This window comes from Dreissena polymorpha, chromosome 12, assembly GCF_020536995.1.
Source record: "Dreissena polymorpha isolate Duluth1 chromosome 12, UMN_Dpol_1.0, whole genome shotgun sequence".
NCBI lineage: Eukaryota > Metazoa > Mollusca > Bivalvia > Myida > Dreissenidae > Dreissena > Dreissena polymorpha.
This window is the reverse complement of record NC_068366.1, coordinates 7,085,065-7,109,236: the sequence shown is the minus strand read 5'-3', so window position 1 is coordinate 7,109,236 and position 24,172 is coordinate 7,085,065. Positions and strand designations below refer to the sequence as shown.

The 24,172-nt window shown below is 34.6% G+C and overlaps 1 protein-coding gene across 14 annotated transcripts in view; it reads right to left on the bottom strand.

The window, feature by feature from the left end:
- LOC127853800 (uncharacterized) overlaps positions 1-24,172 on the bottom strand; it is a 67,657-nt gene that overhangs the window by 9,626 nt on the left and 33,859 nt on the right. For 6 of the 14 annotated variants that reach the window (XM_052388567.1, XM_052388568.1, XM_052388566.1 and 3 more), the window contains 14 exons: positions 22,463-22,540; positions 21,562-21,639; positions 20,660-20,737; positions 19,761-19,838; positions 18,855-18,935; positions 17,917-17,997; positions 14,229-14,306; positions 8,821-8,853; positions 7,669-7,698; positions 6,934-6,978; positions 5,259-5,297; positions 2,230-2,262; positions 1,167-1,196; positions 185-214 (listed from right to left, as the gene is read on the bottom strand). In XM_052388567.1, the coding sequence (XP_052244527.1) occupies positions 185-214; positions 1,167-1,196; positions 2,230-2,262; positions 5,259-5,297; positions 6,934-6,978; positions 7,669-7,698; positions 8,821-8,853; positions 14,229-14,306; positions 17,917-17,997; positions 18,855-18,935; positions 19,761-19,838; positions 20,660-20,737; positions 21,562-21,639; positions 22,463-22,540 (792 nt within the window). The remainder of the gene's footprint in view (positions 1-184; positions 215-1,166; positions 1,197-2,229; positions 2,263-5,258; positions 5,298-6,933; positions 6,979-7,668; positions 7,699-8,820; positions 8,854-14,228; positions 14,307-17,916; positions 17,998-18,854; positions 18,936-19,760; positions 19,839-20,659; positions 20,738-21,561; positions 21,640-22,462; positions 22,541-24,172) is intronic. The other 8 variants (XM_052388570.1, XM_052388574.1, XM_052388571.1 and 5 more) reach the window with 8 other exon arrangements.

The window sequence follows — 24,172 nt, the reverse complement described above, 5'->3', positions numbered from 1 at the left end:
TACGTCCAGTTAGAATAAATCACGTAGGACAATTATCTCGGAAAACATTAAATGTGACTGTTTAAAGTGAAATAGATGTTTAACGTTTTTTAAGGATGGAACTAAGTTTTAAGCTTACTGCAATAAGCACCTATGCGCGGTCTAAAATACGTACGTGAATAACATATGCTAAGCATAAACAAACCTTTCAGTAGTTTTAACCTTCGTTTATTTTCTGAAAAAGAAGAGAATAAACATGCGCTAATAAATTATCGACGCATACAACCAATGCACCAAATTATACACATACATGTTAAATATGTTATTTGTAGCAAACATATTCGGATTATGTTACTACATACATACATATAAATTAATGCTATTGCGATTGCATACACTAAACTTATAAGACCACACTATGGAAAACAATATATCATTTATGAATTGAAACCACAACATTATAAAACTATACTAAAGTTTACCCTTTGAATTTTCAATCGATGTTGTGGACAAAACATTGTTAAATTGTTTTTAATAGTCAGGTGGTCGTAGTAACAGTAAAAAAACATAAACATCTAAGTGACTGACGGAGTTTAATTTAACATGATTCTATAATTATGTTTTCTCATGTTGAAAAGATCTTCCAACATTCGGTCGATTATACTTAAAAAAACAAATATTTTTAAATTATGTAATTGACTTTATTATTGTTATGTTCTAAGTGACGTATTTGTTTTATGTCGAAACAAAGGATTCGGATAACGTTTATAGAATTATATATTGAAGTCAATTATGCGTTGCCGTTGAATGAAATTAACTCATGACAACAAAATTGTTTTACAAAATTTAATACAGTATATCATTAATAAACTGAAAGCATGACTTTAAATCTAGCCTAAACAAAGATCACGATACATTGTGTCCTATCAAGAATGACTATAATACAACACCCAAAAGCTTGAATGATATCCCGGGATTGAAAATAATTATCAGAGGCGCAAGTGTACGTCCAGTTAGAATAAATCATTTCGGTCGCTTATCTCGGAAAACATTAAATGTGACTGTTTAAAATGAAATAGATATTAACTGTTTTTTAAGGATTGAACTAGGTTTTGCTGACTACAATGAACACCTATGCGCGGTCTCAAAAAACGTACGTGAATAACATATGCTAAGCATATACAAACCTTTCAGTAGGTTTAACCTTGGTTTATATTCTGAAAAAAGAGAATAAACATGCGCTAATAAATAATCGACGCATACAGCCAATGCACTAAATTATAGACAAACATGTTTAAAATATTATTTGTAGCAAAAATATTCGGATTATGTGACTTAAAACATACATATAAATTAATGCTATAGCCATTGCATACACGAAACTTATAAGAACACGCTGTACAAAACAAAGCATGCTAATATTGCATTAACGTTTAAATAAAATGTTGACCATTGAGCCGGAGACACATATCTTGCAAGCAACACCTCATCACAAAATGTGAAACATATGGGGATATTTATTCATTAACTAAATGGTGAATGATATATAAATACTCTCCAAGATTGTCTATGGTCATGTGTGAACATTGTCATTTAAGTGTGACCTTAGCCTAATGCATTTGACATTTGTCGAAAATGCGGTGTTATCCTGAAAAGAACAATAAAGTGTATATTTTAAATGTTATAAGTTATTTATCACATGCTATACCCTGTTTCCCATGTAATACAATCATTACATATTTTTTATTACACATGTGTAATTCAACATTTTAAAGCATTTTCATTGGCTTAGTTTTATGTACCAAACGCATTATGTTATTTTGCTGAAATGACGTTGCAACGTCAAATGACGTCACGAAATGTAAACAACATTCGGGATTTATCATTATGTTTGCGTGAATATTTATTTAATTTGCTCATTTAAAAGCATGTGATAAAAAAGATCGTACACTCGTCATATCATACCATATTTTATTAAACTCGTCCAGGAAATTCGTGAGTAAGCTCGCCAAAGGCTCGCTTGCTAACAAAATTCCTGAACTCGTTTAATAACATATGGTATGATATGACAACTCGTGCCAGATCCTTTATGTATTTAACATTTATATTTGTTATAGGGATAAAGGTGTTACACGCGATAATCTGTCACTTCATGGATAACCTTTGTCGTAACCTATTTGAAAATTGTGATTAATTAAAGAAAACTAAACCGAACTTGCACGCGGTTTTGAGGAATATAAGTTAATGTACCTTTTATTTCCGGAACAGTTTTCTTGTCAGCCCCTGCAAATACAGAAACATTAGACGATACCATATTGAAACATTTGACGATATCAATAAGTAATCACAATATATGATATAGTACTAGATCTTATAGATTTATTCAATTTATAAAAAGTTTATTATAAAACAAATTCACTATTGTTTGTTTATGCAATTATTGCTATCCTTTCACTTTCTTGGAAACACATGGTGGTCACCGCGTTTGTATGACTAAACCGGGATCTTGCGTTCAAATATTGTTTATTCATTTACCCTTTTCTCGTTCCAATGACACGCGCTTTTGAACATTTTAAATAAACACAAATAAAACTTACATGAAATTGAGCATATTCATAAACGATACAAGATTTAGTATGCGCCTATCATTTATTAAAGCTGTTAAGCATTGATTTAATCAAATTATTTAGTCAAACAAGTCTATAGCAGAAACCTGTTTTTATACAAAAAATACAAACAAAAATCGGACACATTACTTGATCTGAATCAATCTTATTGCCATTGTATAAAACTAGAGCTTTGTCACAGACGTGACGTATACCCCCACGTGTCGCATTGACACAGACTAGTTTACATGCTGTCTTCACAAAACAAGAGAATCTAATTTATGGCGATTTTTAAGAATTATTATGCCATTATCATTTCGACCTTTGAACTCTTGAATTCTTTCGCATGACACGCCGTCCAATGACTCTGAACACAATAAATGCACATAGTAATTTTTAAATCGCACAAAGAATGACATAGTTATGGCCCGGACAAGCTCATTTATGGCCATTTTTTACTTGTGAACTCCAAGTGTGACATTGACCTTGGAGATATATACGTAATTCTTTCGCGCGACACACCGTCAAATGATTGTGAACAAATGTGCAAAATACTTTTTAATCTCACAATGAATGACATAATTATGGCCCGGACAAGCTCATTTATTGCCATTTGTGACCTTTGAATTCAAAGTGTGACCTTGACCTTGGAGATATGGACGTAATTCTTTCGGGCGACACACCGTTAAATAATGGTGAACAAATATGCCAAATGATTTTAAAATCTCACAATGAACGACATAGTTATGGCCCGGACAAGCTCATGTATGGCCATTTGTTACCTTTGAACTCAAAGTGTTACCTTAACCTTGGAGATATCGACGTAATTCTTTCGCGCGACATTCCGTCCAATAATGGTGAACAAATGTGCCAAATGATTTTAAAATCTCACAATGAACGACATAGTTACGTCCCGGACAAGCTTATTTATGGCAATTTTGTACATTTGAACTCAAAGTGTGACATTGACCTTGGAGATATCGACGTAATTCTTTCGCGCGACACACCATATAATGATGGTGAACAAATGTGCAAAATGAATTTAAAATCTCGCAATGAATGACATAGTTATGGCCCGGACAAGCTCATTTATGGCCATTTTTGACCTTTGAACTTAAAGTGTGACCTTGACCTTGGAAATATCGACGTAATTCTTTCGCGCGACACTACGTCTGATAATGGTGAACAAATGTGCCAAATGATTTTAAATCTCGCAATGAACGACATAGTTATGTCCCGGACAAGCTCATTTATGGCCATTTTTGACCTTTGAACTCAAAGTGTGACCTTGGAGATATCGACGTAATTTTTTCGCTCGACACACCGTCCAATGATGGTAAACAAATTTGCCAAATGATTTTAAACTCTCACAAAAAAGAATAAAGTTATGGCCCAGACAAGCATTTGACCTTTGAACTCAAAGTGTGACCATGACCTTGGAGATATCGACGTACTTTTTTCATACGACACACTATCTCATGATGGTGAACAAATGTATCAAGTAATTTTTAAATCTAACGATAAATGCCATAGTTTTAGTCCGGACAAACTTTCGGTTTAAAACACAATTGACCCCGTGACCTAGTTTTTGACCCGGTATGACCCATATTCAAACTTGACCTAGACATCATCTAGATATAACTTGTAACCAAGGTAGGTGGGGATCGAAGAAAATTTCGGGACAGACCGACAGACCGACCGACAGACAGACCGACAAAGTGACTCCTATATAGCCCCTATTACCAATGGTAATGGGGGTATAATAAAGGGCCTAAAGAAAGAATAACATAACAATACGCATAAAGTAAGCCTTCATGCAAGCTCGTCAAATTCAAAGTTTCATTCAAATCAGTACATGCAAACAGTTAATGACAGCCTAACGTTATTGGCAGGAAACGAAATGGTGAAATGGGTTTGATTAAGACGAGAAATAAGGTCATTTTTGCAGTATTAAAGTTTCCGCGAAATCGAAAACAATTTGACGTTATTTTATTGTCCTTTCATTCATTTGAATAACCCCGTTTCATTTAAGATTGATAAATATTACTTTCAAAAATATTTCGTTTTATCCCATGACTAAAATTTTTTTTGGGTAATCCCATAATGAATTGCAGTGCATGGTTGTCGAAGGGTTATTGAAATAAATAAGTTAATTCAAAAGTCACTTAATCCTGATGACATGTTCAACCCGTTTGCGCAAAGTTGGAAAATTTATATAACCTTTAGAAATTCGATTTTATTTCAGTTTAAATATTACAAATGCACGTTTAGAAGGCTTTCGAAGTTTTGTTAAATCTATGCGATTTTTCAAGAGACTAAAAGCGATCAATTATATATTTTCTTTGTCAAGGCATGCCTTTCTTAGCAATATCGTCATCGGCGTCTATTAATAACTCTACAATACACCAAACAACAAAACAGACATATTAAAATATTAAATTTTGTTAGCACTATATATTGTATTTAAATTCACAATAAAAAAATCATACACAAAGTTGCATTTAATAATTAACACAATGATTATGAAGGAACCATTTGAACGAGGTTTTTATAATATAGTGATTTACAAAATTAATGATAGACGGACAGACAGACTTACGGAAAGATATGACAAACGAAGGATATACCTATTCCTCTCTATAGAAGACTAATAAGCTAATTGTCAAGGCATACCTTCGTTCGCAAAATCGTCCCCGGCGTCCTTTAAGAACTCTGAAATACAAGGTACACATTGTTTTTAACAAAATTTATCTCTAGAATTACTTGAAACATGGGCTGTTTGTAAAACACGCATGCCCTCCAATTGGCTGTCAGATGAAGTGGCAGTCCCATTTTATTGTTTCAAATCACTGTGACCTTTGACCTAGAGTACTGAAAATCAATAGGGGTCATCTGTCAGTCATGATCAATTTCCTTATGAACTTTCCTGATCCCATGCTCAAGTGTTCTTGAGTTATCATTCGGAAACGATTTTACTGCTTCGAGTCACTGTGACCTTGACCTTTGACTTAGTGACCTGAAAATCAATAGAGGTTATCTTCCAGATATGATCAATGTACCTATGAAGTTTCATGATCCTAGACCAAAGCGTTCTTGCGTTATCATCTGGAAACCATTTTACTGTTTCGAGTCACTGTGACCTTGACCTTTGACCTGGTGACCTGAAAATTAATAGGGGTCATCTGTCAGTCATGATAAATGTACCTATGCAGTTTCATGATCCTAGGCCTAAGCATACTTTAGTTATCATCCGGTAACGATTTTAACTGTTTCGAGTCACCGTGACCTTGACCGCTGGCCTCGTCACCTGAAAATCAATAGGGGCCATCTGCCAATCATGATCAATGTACCTAAGAAGTTTCATATCCTAGGCCTAAGCGTTCTTGAGTTAACATCCGGAAAACATTTTACTGTTTCGAGTCACTGTGACTTAAGCTTTGACCTAGTGACGTGAAAATCAATAGGGGGCACCTGCCAGTCATGATCAATGTACCTATGAAGTTTCATGATCCTAGGCCCAAGCATTGTTTAGTTATCATCCGGAAACCATTTTACTGTTTCAAGTCACTATGACCTTGACCTTTGACCTAGTGACCTGAAAATTTACAGGGGTCATCTGCCAGTCATGATCAATGTACCTATGAAGTTTCATGATCCTAGGCCTAAGCTATCTTGAGTTATCATCCAGAAACCATTTGGTGGACGGACCGACAGATTGACGGACCGACGGACGGACCGACCGACATGTGAAAAACAATATACCCCCTCTTCTTCGAAGGGGCCATAATAAACACAACAAAAGAACCATAATTACTATAACAATATATTGTACTAGCTAATTAGTTTCTCACGATAAGCTAAATTCATAGAATTAGCAAATGATAGTGAAGGGAATATTGCATAAACATACAGGAACATTATGGATATCAATAAGTTATGACAATGTCATTTTAAATATTAGATCTTATTGATATATTCAATATATAAAAAGTGTACTATGAAATTTTTTATCATATTTTGTAATTTTATTATCGCTGTTCGATTTCCAGATCTTGACATTGTTTGACTGACACACAAACGGATCGTGCGTTCAAATAATGTTTGCAAATGCATTTTTGTATAACATTTAAAACATGGCAAAGATGCTTGGTAGATGTGAATATGTTAGCGTTAACATAAAAAATTTAATAAAGGTAACAGATTGACAAGTAAAAACTAAGCATGTGCACGCAACTGTATTTATGCGCGGGATGAGCAGTTCATATACGTTGACAATTATTACGGTACATGAACACAGCAAATTGCTTTAAATAACAAAACGTTAAAAACAAATAGCAAACATACACACCTTTACGTGAAACTCCTATGTCTTTGAGTAAAACTCCTATTTGACCTGCAAAAGCATGTGCTTATATGAATTTCGGCTTCATTATAAACAAAACTTGTGCTATAGAAAGAATTATAATGCGTTGCAACAATGCATGTTGTTTATAATAGTCAGGTAGTCGAAGTAAAATCAATTTTTATATGACTGACGAAATTTTATTGAACATGTTACTATACTTATTTTATCTCATGTTCAAAAGATCTATAATAAGTCGAGTATGGTTAAAAAACGACAGATTTTTAGGATATGACATTGACTTTATTTATGTTATGTTTCGAGTGACGTATTTGTTTTATGTCGAAACAAAAGGAGATTCGGATAACGTTTATATAAGTATATATTTGAGTCAATAATACTGCCATTGCATAAAACTAACTAATTATAACATAATTACTTTACATGATTTAATACCGTGTATCATTAATAAACTAAAGCATGACTTCAAAGTTAGCCTAAAAACGATCACCATACATTCTGTCCTATCAACAATGACTATAATACAACACCTAAAAAAGCTTGTATGATATTTCACTTAGGTCGCTGATCTCGGAAAACATTAAATGTGACTGTTTAAATTAAAAATATATGTTGAACGTTTTTTTAAGGATTGAACTAGGTTTTAAGCTGACTGCAATGAACACCTACGCACAGTCTTAAAATAAATACGTGTATAACCGATGCTAAGCATAAACCAACCTTTTAGTAGTTTAAACCTTCGTTTATATTCTGAAAATAAAAGATCAAACATGTGCCAATAAATAACCAACGCATACAACCAATGCACTATTAAACAGTAAAGATATTAAGTATGCAACTGATAAAAGCCGTATTTCAATATTAAGTACGCAAATGATAAAAGCCGTACTTCATATACTCAATTAAACTGAATTAAAAAATAGCATAGCTATATAATACTGTTCTAAATATATACTGGCGATAGGTGTGATAATATATATATATAAATATATAAATATATAAATATATATATATATATATATATATATATATATATATATATATATATATATATATATATATATATATATATATATATATATATATATATATATATATATATTTGTTATGACAATATGTTTCGCTGTTAACTCACTAATTTATTTAGAAAGCAAATTTTCCATCATAATTATACACATACATGTTAAATAAGTTATTTGTAGCAAAACATTCGGCTTATGTTTCTATTAACATTCATGTCAATTAATGCTATAGCCATTGCATACACTTAACAGATAAGAACACGCTCTGGAAAACAATATATCATTTATGAACTGAAACCACATCAATATTAAACTATACTAAAGTTTATCCTTTGAATTTTAGACCGATGTTGTGGACGAAACATTGTTATTTCTTGATATTCTCACAACAGCGTTCTTAAAAAAGTGGTAGCATGCCTATATTGCATTAACGTTTAAATACAATGTTAACCATTGAGCCGGGAACAGAGATCTTGCAAGCAACACGTCATCACAAAATGTGGGGATATTTATTCATTAACTGAATGGTGAATGATATATAAATACTCTCAACGAATTTCTATGGTCATGTGTGAACATTGTCATTTCAGTGTGGCCTTAGCCTAATGCATTTGCTATTTGTCGAAAATGCGTTGTTATCCTGAAAAAAACAATAAAGTGTAAATTTTAAGTAGTATAAGTTATGTATTTAACATTGATATTTATGATAGGGATAAAGGTGTTACACGCGAGCGGCGACAATCTGTCACTTCATGGATAACCTTTGTGGTAACCTATTTGAACATTGTGATTAATGAATGATTACTAAACCGGACTTGCACGCGGTTTTCAGGAACATAAGTTAATGTACCTTTTATTGCCAGCACAGTGTTCTTGTCAGCCCCTGCAAATAAAGAAACAATTGACGATATCAATAAGTAATCAAAATATATGATGTAGTACTAGATCTTATAGATTTATTCAATATATAAAAAGTATATAATAAAAAAATTATATCACTATTGTTTGTTTATGCTATTATCGCTATTCTTGCACATTTTAGCAAACATATGGTCGTTAACGTGTTTGACTGACTTAATGGTACGGAATCCGGATAGGGCCAAGTTGAGGTCAACACACGACATTCAAGCGACATTCTCTCGACGCTCAATACGACGCGCGACAATCATGTGACAATCAATATTTGAGTGTCGCATATCGCGCTGGGTTTTAGAAAAAAATATCGCAGAAAATCTTGACTGTTGACTGGATTGTCGCGCGTCGTATCGAGCGTCGAGAGAATGTCGCTTGAATGTCGTGTGTCGACCTTCGAGCGCTACACTCGACATTCGCTCGACATTCTCTCGACGCACGATACGACGCGCGACATTCAATATGATATATCGCGAAAATGTCGCCTGTCGACCAAAAAATCACTAGGTCGACAAAGGACATTCTCTCGACGCACGACATTCTCTCGACGCACGATATGACACTCGCGCGATATATCGAGCCAATATCGCGCAAGTGTCGTTTGTCGACCGGTGTGGGAGTATTTTTTTCATCTGCATGCAAGGTGTGATAGTAACTTTTTCAGTTTAAGTATAAATAGCGGCATCTAGTAAAAGCAATAACAGCATCAGCAACAGCAACAGTAGCAGCAGCAGCAGCAGTAGTAGCAGCAGCAGCAGCAGTAGCAGCAGTAGCAGCAGTAGCAGCAGTAGCAGCAGTAGCTCAGCTGCAGCAGTAGTAGCAGTAGCAGCAGTAGCAGCAGTAGCAGCAGCAGCAGAAGCAGCAGTAGCTCAGCTGCAGCAGTAGTAGCAGTAGCAGCAGTAGCAGCAGAAGCAGTAGTAGCAGTCGTAACAGAATAAGTAGTTGTTGTAGTAGTAGTAGTAGCTGCAGTAGAAGCAGTAGCAGCAGCATCAGTAGCAGCAGCAGCAGTAGCAGCAGCAGCAATAGCAGCAACAGCAGTAACATCAGTAGCAGCAGTAGTATCATTAGCAGCAGTAGCAAGAGTAACAGTAGTAGCAGTAGTAGCAGAAGTAGCTGCAGTAGTAGTAGTTGTAGTAGCATGAGTAGTAGTAGCAGTAGTAAAAGTAGTAGTAGTAGTTGTAGTAGTAGTAGTAGTAGTAGTTGTAGTAGTAGTAGTAGTAGTAGTAGTTGTAGTAGACGTAGTAGTAGTAGTAGTAGTAGTAGTAGTAGTAGTAGTAGTAGTAGTAGCAGTAGTAGTAGTAGTAGTAGTAGTAGTAGCGGTAGTGGAAGTGAGACTGGTAGTAGTGGTAGTGGTAGTGAGACTCGTGGTTGTGGTAGTAGTAGTTGTAGTAGTTACAGAATCAGGAGTAGTAATAGTAGCAGTAGCAGTGTAGTAGCAGTACCAGCACCACCAGCAGGAGCAGTAGTAGTAGTTGTTGTAGTAGTAGTATTATCTGCAGTAGAAGCAGTAGCAGCAGCAGCAGTAGAAGCAGTAGCAGCAGTAGCGGCAGTAGCAGCAGCAGTAGCAGTATTAGTAGTTGTAGTAGTAGTAGTAGCTTCAGTGCAAGCAGTAGCAGCAGCATCAGTAGCAGCAGCATCAGTAGCAGCATTAGCAGCAGCAGTAGCAGTATTAGTAGTTGTAGTAGTAGTAGTAGTAGCTGCAGTAGAAGCAGAAGCAGCAGTAGCAGCAGCAGGAGGAGCAGCAGCAGCAGTAGCAGTTGTAGCACCAGCAGTAGCACCAGCAGTAGCAGGAGTAACAGCAGTAGCAGCAGTAGCAGCAGTAGCAGAGGTAGCAGGAGTAGCAGTAGTAGCAGTAGTAGCAGAAGTAGCAGCAGTAGAAGCAGTGGTAGCAGTACTAGTAGTAGCAGTAGTAGTAGTAGTAGTAGTAGTAGTAGTAGTAGTAGTAGTAGTAGTAGTAGTAGTAGAAGTAGTAGTAGTAGAAGTAGTAGCGGTAGTGGTAGTGAGACTTTGTATTGGTAGTGGTAGTGGGACTGGTGGTAGTAGTAGTAGTAGTTGTATTAGAGGCAAAATCAGGAGTAGTAACAGTAGCAGTATCAGTGTAGAAGCAGTTGCAGCACACCCAACAGTAGCAGTAGTTGTAGTTGTTGTAATAGTAGTAGTAACTGCAGTAGAAGCAGAAGCAGCAGCAGGAGTAGCAGCAGCCGCAGCAGTAGCAGCAGCAGCAGAAGCAGCAGCAGCAGAAAAAGATGTAGAAGCAGCAGCAGCAGTAGTATCAGCAGCAGTAGCAGCAACAGCAGTAGCAGCAGTAGTAGCAGTAGCAGTAGTAGTAGTAATAGTAGTAGTAGTAGTAGTATTAGTAGAAGTAGTAGTAGTAGTAGTAGTAGTGGTAGTAGTAGTAGCGGTAGTGGTAGTGAGACTGGTAGTAGTGGGTAGTGGTAGTGGAAGTGGGACTGGTGGTAGTGGTAGTAGTAGTTGTAGTAGTAGTAGAATCAGGAGTAGTAATAGTAGCAGTAGCAGTGTAGTAGCAGCTGCAGCACCACCAACAGTAGCAGTAGAAGTTGTTGTTGTAGTATTAGTAGTAGCTGCAGTAGAAGCAGTAGAAGCAGCAGCAGCAGCAGTAGCAGTAGCAGCAGTAGAAGCAGCAGTGGCAGTATTAGTAGCAGTTGTAGTAGTAGTAGTAGCTGCAGTAGAAGCAGTAACAGCAACATCAGTAGAAGCAGTAGCAGTATCAGCAGTAGCGGCAGCAGCAGTAGCAGTAGTAGTAGTTGTTGTAGTAGCAGTAGTAGCTGCAGTACAAGCAGTAGCAGCAGCAGCAGTAGCAGCAGTTGCAGCAGCAGCAGCAGTAGCAGCAGCAGCAGTAGCAGTATAAGTAGCTGTTGTAGTAGTAGCAGTAGCTGCAGAAGAAGCAGAAGCAGCAGTAGCAGCAGAAGCAGTAGCAGCAGCAGCAGTAGCAGCAGCAGCAGTAGCAGTATTAGTAGTTGGTGTAGTAGTAGTAGTAGTAGTAGCTGCAGTAGAATCAGTAGCAGCATTAGCAGCAGCATCAGTATCGGCAGCAGGAGTAGCAGCAGCAGCAGTAGCAGCAGTAGCAGCAGCAGCAGTTGCAGCAGCAGCAGTAGCAGCAGAAGGAGCAGTAGCAGACGTAGCAGCAGTAGCAGGAGTAGCAGTAGTAGCAGTAGTAGCAGTAGTAGTAGTAGTAGTTGCAGTACTAGTAGTAGCAGTATTAGTAGTAAAAGTAGTAGCAGAAGTAGTAGTAGTAGGAGCAGTAGTAGTAGTAGTAGTAGTAGTAGTAGTAGTAGTAGTAGTAGTAGTAGTAGTAGAAGTAGTAGTAGTAGTAGTAGTAGCGGTAGTGGTAGTGAGACTGGTAGTAGTGGTAGTGGTAGTGGGACTGGTGGTAGTGGTAGTAGTAGTTCTAGTAGTAGCAGAATCAGGAGTAGTAATAATAGCAGTAGCAGTGTAGTAGCAGTTGCAGCACCACCAACAGTAGCAGTAGTTGTAGTTGTTGTAATAGTAATAGTAGTTGCAGTAGAAGCAGTAGCAGCAGCAGCAGTAGCAGTAGCAGCAATAGCGGGAGCAGGAGTAGCAGCAGCAGTAGCAGCAGTAGCAGCTGTAGCAGCAGTAGCATTAGTAGCAGCAGTAGCAGCAACAGCAGCAGTAGCAGCAGTAGCAGTAGCAGCAGTAGCAGCAGTAGTAGCAGTAGTTATTGTAGTAGTAGTAGTAGCAGTAGTAGTAGTAGTAGTAGTAGAAGTAGCAGTAGTAGAAGTAGTAGTAGTAGTAGTAAAAGTTGTGGTAGTAATAGTATCAGCAGTAGCAGCTATAGCAGCAATAACAGCAGAATCAGTAGCAGCAGCAGCAGTAGTAGCAGCAGTAGCAGCAGAAGCAGTAGCAGCAGCAGCAGTAGCAGCAGCAGTATCAGCAATAGCAGAAGTAGTAGCTGTAGCAAGAGTACCAGCAGTAGCAGCAGTGGCAGGAGTAGCAGTAGTAGCAGAAGTAGCAGCAGTAGTAGTACCAGCAGCAAAAGCAGCAGTAGCAGCAGCAGCAGTAGCAGCAGCAGTAGCAGCTGTAGCAGTAGTAGCAGTAGTAGCAGCAGTATCAGGGGTAGCAGTAGTAGTAGCAGTAGTAGAAGTGACTGTAGATTCACCACTCAAAATGTGCAGCTCCATGAGATACACATGCATGACAAATATATAAAGTTGCTATGTTCAATATTGAATAATTTTCTCCCTTTTTGAAGCTTATTACTTCCCTTAAATCTGTATTTTTTACCATAGACCGTAAAGGATGACCTTGACCTTGACCTTTTACCACAATGTGTTTGTCAGAAACACAATGCCGCCTGTGTGTTTCAGAGTTTATTTACAGGTCCTACTGGCCTCTTCACGAGGTTACGGTGGCCCGACCTGTCACAATGCCGCCTACTGCGCCGCTTTGATTTATTTAACAAAAATATATACGTGGGCAGGTCAGATAACTATGTCCATTTAAAGCTTATTACTTCCCTTGACTTTGTTTTTTCGACCCTAGACCTTGAAGGATGATGTTCACCTTGAAATTTTACCACTCAAAATGTGCAGCTCCATGAGATACACATGCATGTCAAATATCAAGGTGCTATCTTCAATATTTAAAAGTTATGGCCAATGATTAGGTTTTAGCACGACGCATACGGCGGACGGCGGACGGTGGACGACGAGCTGGCTATGACAATAGCTCGGGTTTTCTCCGAAAACAGCCTCGCTAATAAAACTATGTGCTTATGGTTTTTACTTGTATGCGTTTAGTTAGACAAACAGTATGAATGATTAACTATGCACTTTACTATTTATATTACCTGCTATATATTTCATTTCCGTATTATGCTTAATGGTGTTGAAGCGTACACCAATACTGCATTTCAAATACAATACAATACAAGTCCTTAATTAAACAATATTTGCAATTATTTTTCATAATATTGTAATAGTGTACCATTAAACTATTACTGAGGAATAATATAAACATATTTTTTACGGAAAATCCTATATAAATGAATGATCTGTAACATTTTTAAACCAGGCTTCGTTATAATAAAATTGACAGATCGCTATTGGATTTCTAACCGCGCCTTCTCAAGATATTTCCGTCAATTAATGAAGTCCACGCTTTCTGAAAGGCTAACCAAATTGTTTATCACAGCGTGTCGATCATTCAAATTATACTTACTCGTAACAATATTTTTAACATCAATACTTCCTCTGAAGATAGAGTTTATTATTGAAATCTCGAATTTCACATTGATATCCACATATCATGAGACTTGAAAACAAACATGCCAAAGCAGGATGAACTGTAGAAAAAAAATAATGTTACCTTTTTTGTTTTTATTATTCCAATCTGGAACTGCTTTTAATAGATGTTCAAGCCAGGCGCTGGCATGTTCAGGTTGTTCTGAAAAAATAGTATGCACGTGTTAATAGGTCGCCGTGGCGTAGCGAAAATGGTATCTGTCAGGCGAGTTATTAGTTCCATCTCCACTGTGGGAGCATTCTTTAGATCTTCCCCATATACACCAAGTAATGGTCCCACCTAGAAGCGTTTCAAAAAATCTTTGGCTTTCGATGCAATCGAGCTCAATTAAATAGGTTTAAAATAAGAGTTTAATGTGTTGGTCGCATATAATTCGCTTGTACCGCTTATTAAATGTTTAACATTTAAATTATTAATCACATTCAACCCTTCATATTGCAGCATGACTCAGCGTTGCGTTTTATAATTGGTTAATAGATTCAATAACATCGTTCGTACCATGACGATTACATAACATAATAATACACGTTCTGAAAGTAACCTCATCCATGTATTAAATATTCAATACAAATGAAACATGCTTGCGAGTTCTTTAGATGCGTGTTAGTAAGACATATGGTTAATAATCATTGTCTCATCATTAACTTAAGATTGTGCAGTACGCGTCAAATCTGCGATATTAAACGGGCTGATTTTTTCGACAAGTGATGTTGGCTATCATACTTTGTCTAAAATGATGGTGTCTACTAGATTATAAATGTAGGTCATTCCCTTGTTTAAGCTTAGAATCGTTCTAACTACTGCATTATGCACAACTATAAAAATTGCATTAATTTTCCTGTCGATCATCTATATTTACTTACGACTTATCAATGCCGGAATTCCATTAGTAAGAGATTGCGTATTTTGTCTTCGTGCTATTGTCTGCGACTATGAACAGTATTACATATGTTTATAAAGCGTTTATAAAGATAAAGTTCCCATTAGTTAATGAAAGCTGCCGTTAATAATGGTTTGATTCCAAAACATTTAATAACCACATGTATTGTTTTGTAAAAGAAATAATACGTTTATTCTTGGAATTTTAAATTCTAAACAAGTACAGTTGAGCTTAATTAGAAATAAAAACTAGTATGATTTAGCAGGATGTTGTATATTACTAAATCATCTAACCTATGGCGATATCATAATGAAACACTTTCGATGCATTAAATGGATTGTTCACCTCTAAACCGGTAATACATTGTTCTGAAAATAATAGTATGCCCGTGTTTAATGTGTTGGACGCACATAATTCGCATGTAATGCTTCTAATATTATAGTGTATAATTTGCAATAATGAATCAATAATCCCCTTTAAATTGCAGCACGGCACAATGCTGTATTTATACTTTGTTGATAAAAAACGATTTTGTTGACGCACATTTAATGTGGAAATAAAGTCAGTCAAGACCAAATAAAAAATCTCACCTTGATAAGTTACATTTTACCGCCTAAACTGGATTTTTCTTAGAAGAGACTTTCTTTAAACGAAAAATATCCTGAAAGCCGCAAGTGTCGTCCTAGCTTAGCCTATTTGGACTGCAGAGGCTAATCTGGGACAGCACTTTACGCACATCAATTAAACCCCCTTACACAGAGCAAGGTTCATATTTCTTTCAATCACAACATTAATTTCATAAACAGCTGTTAACATAGGTATACTTTTTCTGTGGGTTAGGTCTCATGTAAGATAAAATAGCGTCAACAAAATGGAAATCGTGATGAGGGTTATATTTAACTCTATACTTGCACACGAACTGTGTTTTTCGAGAGAAAATAATATTTGAGCATCGCAATTCTCAAGGGTCACTTAAGGCATAGATTTGCAGATGTTTTTTCCATTTTTTATTTAACAAGCAAGGACTAAAGAGCGTAATGTCGAATTGGCGTATTAAGTTTAAAAAATATATAAAAAATAAGCTTACAGCGTAAAAAATACATCGCATTCTTAAAAACAAAAACAAATCGAAAATGACGCCATTTCGTATGCATAACGTCATTTAAACATAGTCAGCCTCGGTAAACAAACCCGCTTTATCTTTTTTACCAAGACCAAAACGGTAATTTCATAAAATAAATATATATTAATGTGCATCATTATGTATGACATAACTGACAACTTATTTCGTTTGACATTTGCTTCACAAACAATATGTTTATTCTTTTGTTTTACGTGTTAAGTTAGATCAACCTTATTATTGAGTAACTGCGCACTTACTATTTATATTTACTCTTATCTATTTAAGATACGTTTTGGTGAATTGCAATGATAAGCGGTGTTAAGCGTACAGTAATAAAGCATTTCAAACACACACCAAAAAATCTTAATTAGACCATTATTGCAATTATTTCCATGAAATGTTGTAATAGTGTATCATTTAACAATTTTTTAAGAATTATAGTTATATCTTACAAACAAGTTTGTATAAAGACATTTATTAAGTTGCTATCTTCAATATTGCAAAAGTATTCATAAAATGAGTGATTTTGGCCACATATATTTGACCTCTGACCTTGAAGGATGACCTTGACCTTGACCTTTCACCACTCAAAATGTGCAGCTTCATGAGATACACATGCATGCCAAATATGAAGTTGCTATCTTCAATATAGCAAAAGTTATTGCAAAATGTTAAAGTTGGCGCAAACAGACCAACAGACCAACAGACCAACAGACAGGGCAAAAACAATATGTCCCCCACTACTATAGTGGGGGACATAAAAATGCAACCTCATAAATTAAATACATATCAATTAATCGTTAAATGACTACTTGGGTGTGACGCAACTGAAAACGAGGCCCATTATTATAACATTCCCCCTTTTTGGTCTCAACTAAGATATCAAATTTGAGTACCCAATCAGCTGAGCATTGAGATATTGGAGAAATCGCATAAGTTTTGCGAAAAGACGGACAGACAAACAAACGAACTGGCGGACGGATTGACGGACATGGCGGACGGAAAAGCTGATGTTTTATGTCCTTTGTGCAGGAAAGAAGAGCAGTTTAGAAATAAACGAATTTGTCTGTAGAATGTTCATTCTAAAGGTTTTTTCCGTGTCAAATTTGTGTTTATTGGTGTTATTATGCGTGTTTGTACATTCCTGCTTGGTTCATGTGAGATACATTTCAAAATGTTAAGTCCATATTTTTTACATCACACTTATATTGATAGTATTTTAGTGGCATACATTTTCGTTTTCTTACAAACGTATAATCTCATTTATTTATGAAACTCTAGTCATTACAATACTAATTGATAATAAATGATAGTATTCCTGCTGCTTTTGTTCGTACTTGCTCATTCGCTCAAACAAAACAGTCGTTAATATTACCTTAATGTCACCCACTACTTTGCGCGAAAGTACATATTCATTTCATTCCAACTACTATCAACTGTTGAAAACACAATAGCATCAACGCCGTATCTTTTTAATGATATTTCCTCTTATGTTTCACTTGAACGTGTTAGGCTAGACAATCATTATGCTTAAGTAACTACGTCCACGCACTATGAAAGACTTACAACATTGTTCAACGCCTTCCGATCGGTCAACTTATGCTCAATTATCATTACTATTTTTAATATCGATCTATCCTCTGCAGTCGGAGTTTATTCTTGAAATCAGTGCATAATTATTTAATGTTTGCTTCTATTAATTATTTATTGATATATTTATATTTTACTTTATAGATAAATCTTCTTACTTGTAATGAATTTGAGGTATTCATCAGAAAAAGATAACAACGTTAGAAACTTCTCTTTCCCGTCGCTTATTTTGACTTGTTCTGAAAATAAATATAGGGAAGTGTTGAATATTGTGCTCGCATATTATACCCTTTGCTGACAATATATTTTTAAATGTTATTTTTTAACTTTAGTTACTTTATCAAATGTTTCCTTTAAAATGTATCATATCAAAGTGATGTGTTTTACAATTGGTTACCTAGAAAAGATAGATTTTGTAGATTTATATTTTATTTTTCAAATATAGTCAAGTATTCTCTCCCAAATTGTCCTGCATTGTTGTTGTTGTTGCAACACTTGATGCAAATGACAAGAGCGTTGTTAAAATTTATCAAACATATGTAGATATTTTTTTGAAAGAAAATGGCAAAAAACCACTTGAAGCAAATGATAATTATTTCCTAACAAGTTGTACTCCATAAACAAAACAACGTATCTCTATCAGTTACTGACATAAATTCAATGAGTAGATCGCCCTTATAATTAATGTTACATACTGATTAAAGGCCTGCAAATGACGTTAAGCTTTTTTCTTATACATAAAATTCAAATGAAAACATGTATTTAGAAATAATTGTCAGAACAATTACATAATTACTTATCATTCATACATAGTGGTGTAGCAGGTTTGCAGTCCGCGATATTCAACGGCCCTATTATCTCGAAATGTGATGCTAGTTCTTACAATATAACGAAGGTTTGTGTTCATTAGATTGAATATGTATGTCATACCCTTTTCGATATTAGAATAGTTGTCTTAATTGATGTCCATTTATAATAATCCAGGAGTATCTTCGGTAGTTTTAGAGAAATCGCATGAACAAGTTTTACGGACGGACAGAACAATGAAAAGACAAACAAATTGACGAACATGACTAATGGGAAAATTTTCCTTTACCTGTACTGAAGTAGACGAGTTCATGATTAAAAGATGACAACGTTAGACACTTCTCTTTCCCGTCGCCTATATTAAGTTGTTCTGAAAATAAATATACGGAAGTGTTGAATATTGTGGTCGCATATAATACCCTTTGCTGACAATGTATTGCACATATTTTATTTTATATCTTTAGTTATGTTATCATATGTTTCCATTCAATTGTATCATATCTAAGTGATGTGTTCTACAATTGGTTACCCAGAAATGTTTGATTTTGAAGACGTATATTTTATTTTTCAAATATAGTCAATTATTCTCTCCCAAGTTGTCCTGCACAAATAGCGTTGTTTAAATTTATCAAACATATGCAGATATTTTTTGAAAGAAAATGGCAGAAAAACACTTGATGCAAATAATAATTATTAGCTAACAAGCTGTTCTCCATAAACAAAACAACGTATCTCTATCAGTTGCTGACATAAATTCAATGAGTAGATCGCCCTTATAATTAATGTTACATACTGATTAAAGGCCTGCAAATGACATTAAGCTTTTTTCTTAATCATAAAATTCAAATGAAAACATGTATTTAGAAATAATTGTCAGAACAATTACATAATTACTTATAATTCACAAACAGTGGAGCAGCAGGTTTGCAGTCCGCGATATTCAACGGCCCTATCATCTCAAAATGTGATGCTAGTTCTTACAATATAACGAGTGTTTGTGTTCATTTGATTGCATATGTTTGTCATACTCTTTTCGATATTAGAATAGTTGTCTTAATTGATGTTCATTTGTAATAATCCAAGAAGTATCTTCGGTAGTTTTAGAGGAATCTCATGAACAAGTTTTGCGGACGGACAAATAAATGAAAAGACAAACAAATTGACGAACATGACTGATGGGAAATTTTTCCCTTACCTGTACTGACTTTGAAGTGTTTATCAGAAAAATATAACGTTAGAAGCTTCTCTTTCCCGTCGCCCATTTTGACTTGTTCTGAAAATAAATATACGGAAGTGTTAAATATTGTGGTCGCATATAATACCCTTTGCTGACAATGTATTGTTTATATGTTATTTTATAACTTTAGTTACTTTATTATATGTTTCCTTTAAATTGTATCATATCTAAGTGATGTGTTTTACAATTGGTTACCTAGAAAAGATCGATTGTGTAGACTTGTTTTTTTTCAATTATAGTCAATTATTCTCTCCTAAGTTGTCCTGCACAAATAGCATTGTTTAAATTTATCAAACATATGCAGATATTTTTTGAAAGAAAATGGCAGCAAAAAGCTTGATTCAAATAATAATTATTTCCTAACAAGCTGTTCTCCATAAACAAAACAACGTATCTCTATCAGTTGCTGACATAAATTCAAGGAGTAGATCGCCCTTATAATTAATATTACATACTGATTAAAAGCCTGCAAATGACGTTAAGCTTTTTTCTCATACATAAAATTCAAATGAAAACATGTATTTAGAAATAATTGTCAGAACAATTACATAATTACTTATAATTCACAAATAGTGGTGCAGCAGGTTTGCAGTCCGCGATATTCAACGGCCCTATCATCTCGAAATGTGATGCTAGTTCTTACAATATAACGAACGTTTGTGTTCATTTGATTGCATATGTTTGTCATACCCTTTTCGATATTAGAATAGTTGTCTTAATTGATGTTCATTTATAATAATCCAAGAAGTATCTTCGGTAGTTTTAGAGGAATCTCATGAACAAGTTTTGCGGACGGACAGACAAATGAAAAGACAAACAAATTGAAGAACATGACTGATGAGACATTTTTCCCTTACCTGTACTGACTTTAACGTGTTTATCAGAAAAATATAACTTTAGAAGATTCTCTTTCCCGTCGACCATTTTGACTTGTTCTGAAAATAAATATACGGAAGTGTTGAATATTGTGGTCGCATATAATACCCTTTGCTGACAATGTATTGTTTATATGTTATTTTATAACTTTAGTTACTTTATCATATGTTTCCTTTAAATTGTATCATATCTAAGTGATGTGTTTTACAATTTGTTACCTAGAAAAGATAGATTGTGTAGACTTGTTGTTTTTTTCAATAATAGTCAATTATTCTCTCCTAAGTTGTCCTGCACAAATAGCGTTGTTTAAATTTATCAAACATATGCAGATATTTTTTTGAAAAAAAATGGCAGAAAAACGCTTGATGCAAATAATAATCATTTCCTAACAAGCTGTTCTCCATAAACAAAACAACGTATCTCTATCAGTTGCTGACATAAATTCAATGAGTAGATCGCCCTTATAATTAATGTTACATACTGATTAAACGCCTGTAAATGACGTTAAGCTTTTTTGTTATACATAAAATTCAAATTAAAACATGTATTAAGAAATACTTGTCAGAACAATTACATAATTACTTATAATTCACAAATAGTGGTGCAACAGACTTGCAGTCCGCGAATTTCAACGGCCCTATCATCTCGAAATGTGATGCTAGTTCTTACAATATAACGAGTGTTTGTGTTCATTTGGTTGCATATGTTTGTCATACTCTTTTCGATATTAGAATAGTTGTCTTAATTGATGTTCATTTGTTATAATCCAAGAAGTATCTTCGGTAGTTTTAGAGGAATCTCATGAACAAGTTTTGCGGACGGACAAATAAATGAAAAGACAAACAAATTGACGAACATGACTGATGGGAAATTTTTCCCTTACCTGTACTGACTTTGAAGTGTTTATCAGAAAAATATAACGTTAGAAGCTTCTCTTTTCCGTCGCCCATTTTGACTTGTTCTGAAAATAAATATACGGAAGTGTTAAATATTGTGGTCGCATATAATACCCTTTGCTGACAATGTATTGTTTATATGTTATTTTATAAATTTAGTTACTTTATCATATGTTTCCTTTAAATTGTATCATATCTAAGTGATGTGTTTTACAATTGGTTACCTAGAAAAGATCGATTGTGTAGACTTGTTGTTTTTTTCAATTATAGTCAATTATTCTCTCCTAAGTTGTCCTGCACAAATAGCATTGTTTAAATTTATCAAACATATGCAGATATTTTTTAAAAGAAAATGGCAGCAAAACGCTTGATTCAAATAATAATTATTTCCTAACAAGCTGTTCTCCATAAACAAAACAACGTATCTCTATCAGTTGCTGACATAAATTCAATGAGTAGATCGCCCTTATAATTAATATTACATACTGATTAAAGGCCTGCAAATGACGTTAAGCTTTTTTCTCATACATAAAATTCAAATGAAAACATGTATTTAGAAATAATTGTCAGAACAATTACATAATTACTTATAATTCACAAATAGTGGTGCAGCAGGTTTGCAGTCCGCGATATTCAACGGCCCTATTATCTCGAAATGTGATGCTAGTTCTTACAATATCACGAACGTTTGTGTTCATTTTATTGCATATGTTTGTCATACTCTTTTCGATATTAGAATAGTTGTCTTAATTGATGTTTATTTATAATAATCCAAGAAGTATTTTCGGTAGTTTTAGAGGAATCTCATGAACAAGTTTTGCGGACGGACAGACAAATGAAAAGACAAACAAATTGACGAACATGACTGATGAGACATTTTTCCCTTACCTGTACTGACTTTGACTTGTTTATCAGAAAAATATAACTTTAGAAGATTCTCTTTCCCGTCGACCATTTTGACTTGTTCTGAAAATAAATATACGGAAGTGTTGAATATTGTGGTCGCATATAATACCCTTTGCTGACAATGTATTGTTTATATGTTATTTTATAACTTTAGTTACTTTATCATATGTTTCCTTTAAATTGTATTATATCTAAGTGATGTGTTTTACAATTTGTTACCTAGAAAAGATAGATTGTGTAGACTTGTTGTTTTTTCAATTATAGTCAATTATTCTCTCCCAAGTTGTCCTGCACAAATAGCGTTGTTTAAATTTATCAAACATATGCAGATATTTTTTGAAAGAAAATGGCAAAAAAACGCTTGATGCAAATAATAATTATTTCCTAACAAGCTGTTCTCCATAAACAAAACAACGTATCTCTATCAGTTGCTGACATAAATTCAATGAGTAGATCGCCCTTATAATTAATGTTAATACTGATTAAACGCCTGTAAATGACGTTAAGCTTTTTTGTTATACATAAAATTCAAATTAAAACATGTATTTAGAAATACTTGTCAGAACAATTACATAATTACTTATAATTCACAAATAGTGGTGCAACAGACTTGCAGTCCGCGAATTTCAACGGCCTTATCATCTCGAAATGTGATGCTAGTTCTTACAATATAAAGAATGTTTGTGTTCATTAGATTGAAAATGTTTGTCATACCCTTTTCGATATTAGAATAGTTGCCTTAATTGATGTCCATTTAAAATAATCCAAGAAGTATCTTCGGTAGTTTTGGAAAAATCGCAGGAACAAGATTTTCGGACGGACAGACAAATTAAAAGACAAACACAGTTTGTAAGTTAAATTGATCAATCGTTTAGTAACGTAATCGTTTAGACAAACATATATCATACATCGTGCACAATATATCGCTGTATTTAACCTAACGCTTGAACTCATTTGCCACAGGATTAACGCATGAGCTGCAATTGCGGTCTGAAATTGAACTCGAATATATAAAAGTGTTGAACTCTAAAAGTCTTGAAATAAGTCCAAGTGAAATTATAATTTATTAATGTTCAGATATTATCATTTTTTGGAAACTCAATCTTCATGAATAATGTTTCAAATTTAACACATTTATAGGGGACAAGTTGCTTACATTGTGTGTCTTATTTTAACGTTAAAAAATAAAATGATAACCGCATAATATAATGAATCATACTTAACAAAAGCAATATTATTTCAATGTATAAAATTACTACGGTCATCTCATAAAAAGAAAAGATTATTTTTATTGCTGTTGTGCTTAGTTCTCTCCACGGTGCGATGAGTATGAATGCTTTGATACAAAAAAGGTAACTTCGAACGTTCGATATAAAATCGATACACTTTTCGATTAGATGTTCTACATACTCAGGCTATTGCCGCGATCTATTAATGGACAGAGATGGTCGAGACATTTTATTCTACCAACCTCGAAAAAAAGACGTGTTCCGAGCATAGCTCCTTTCAAATCTCGGCCGCCAGTATACACCACTTGTATTGGTGTTATTGCTCCTTTGCATGGCTTTTATTTTTTGATTTTCTACTTTTTACGTCTGTGTCAATTTCTAATTAATCGGTAGGATTCCTATTATGTTTTTAAACGCATGTGTGGACTTGGGCTTTGGTAATGTATCATACATTGCATACATT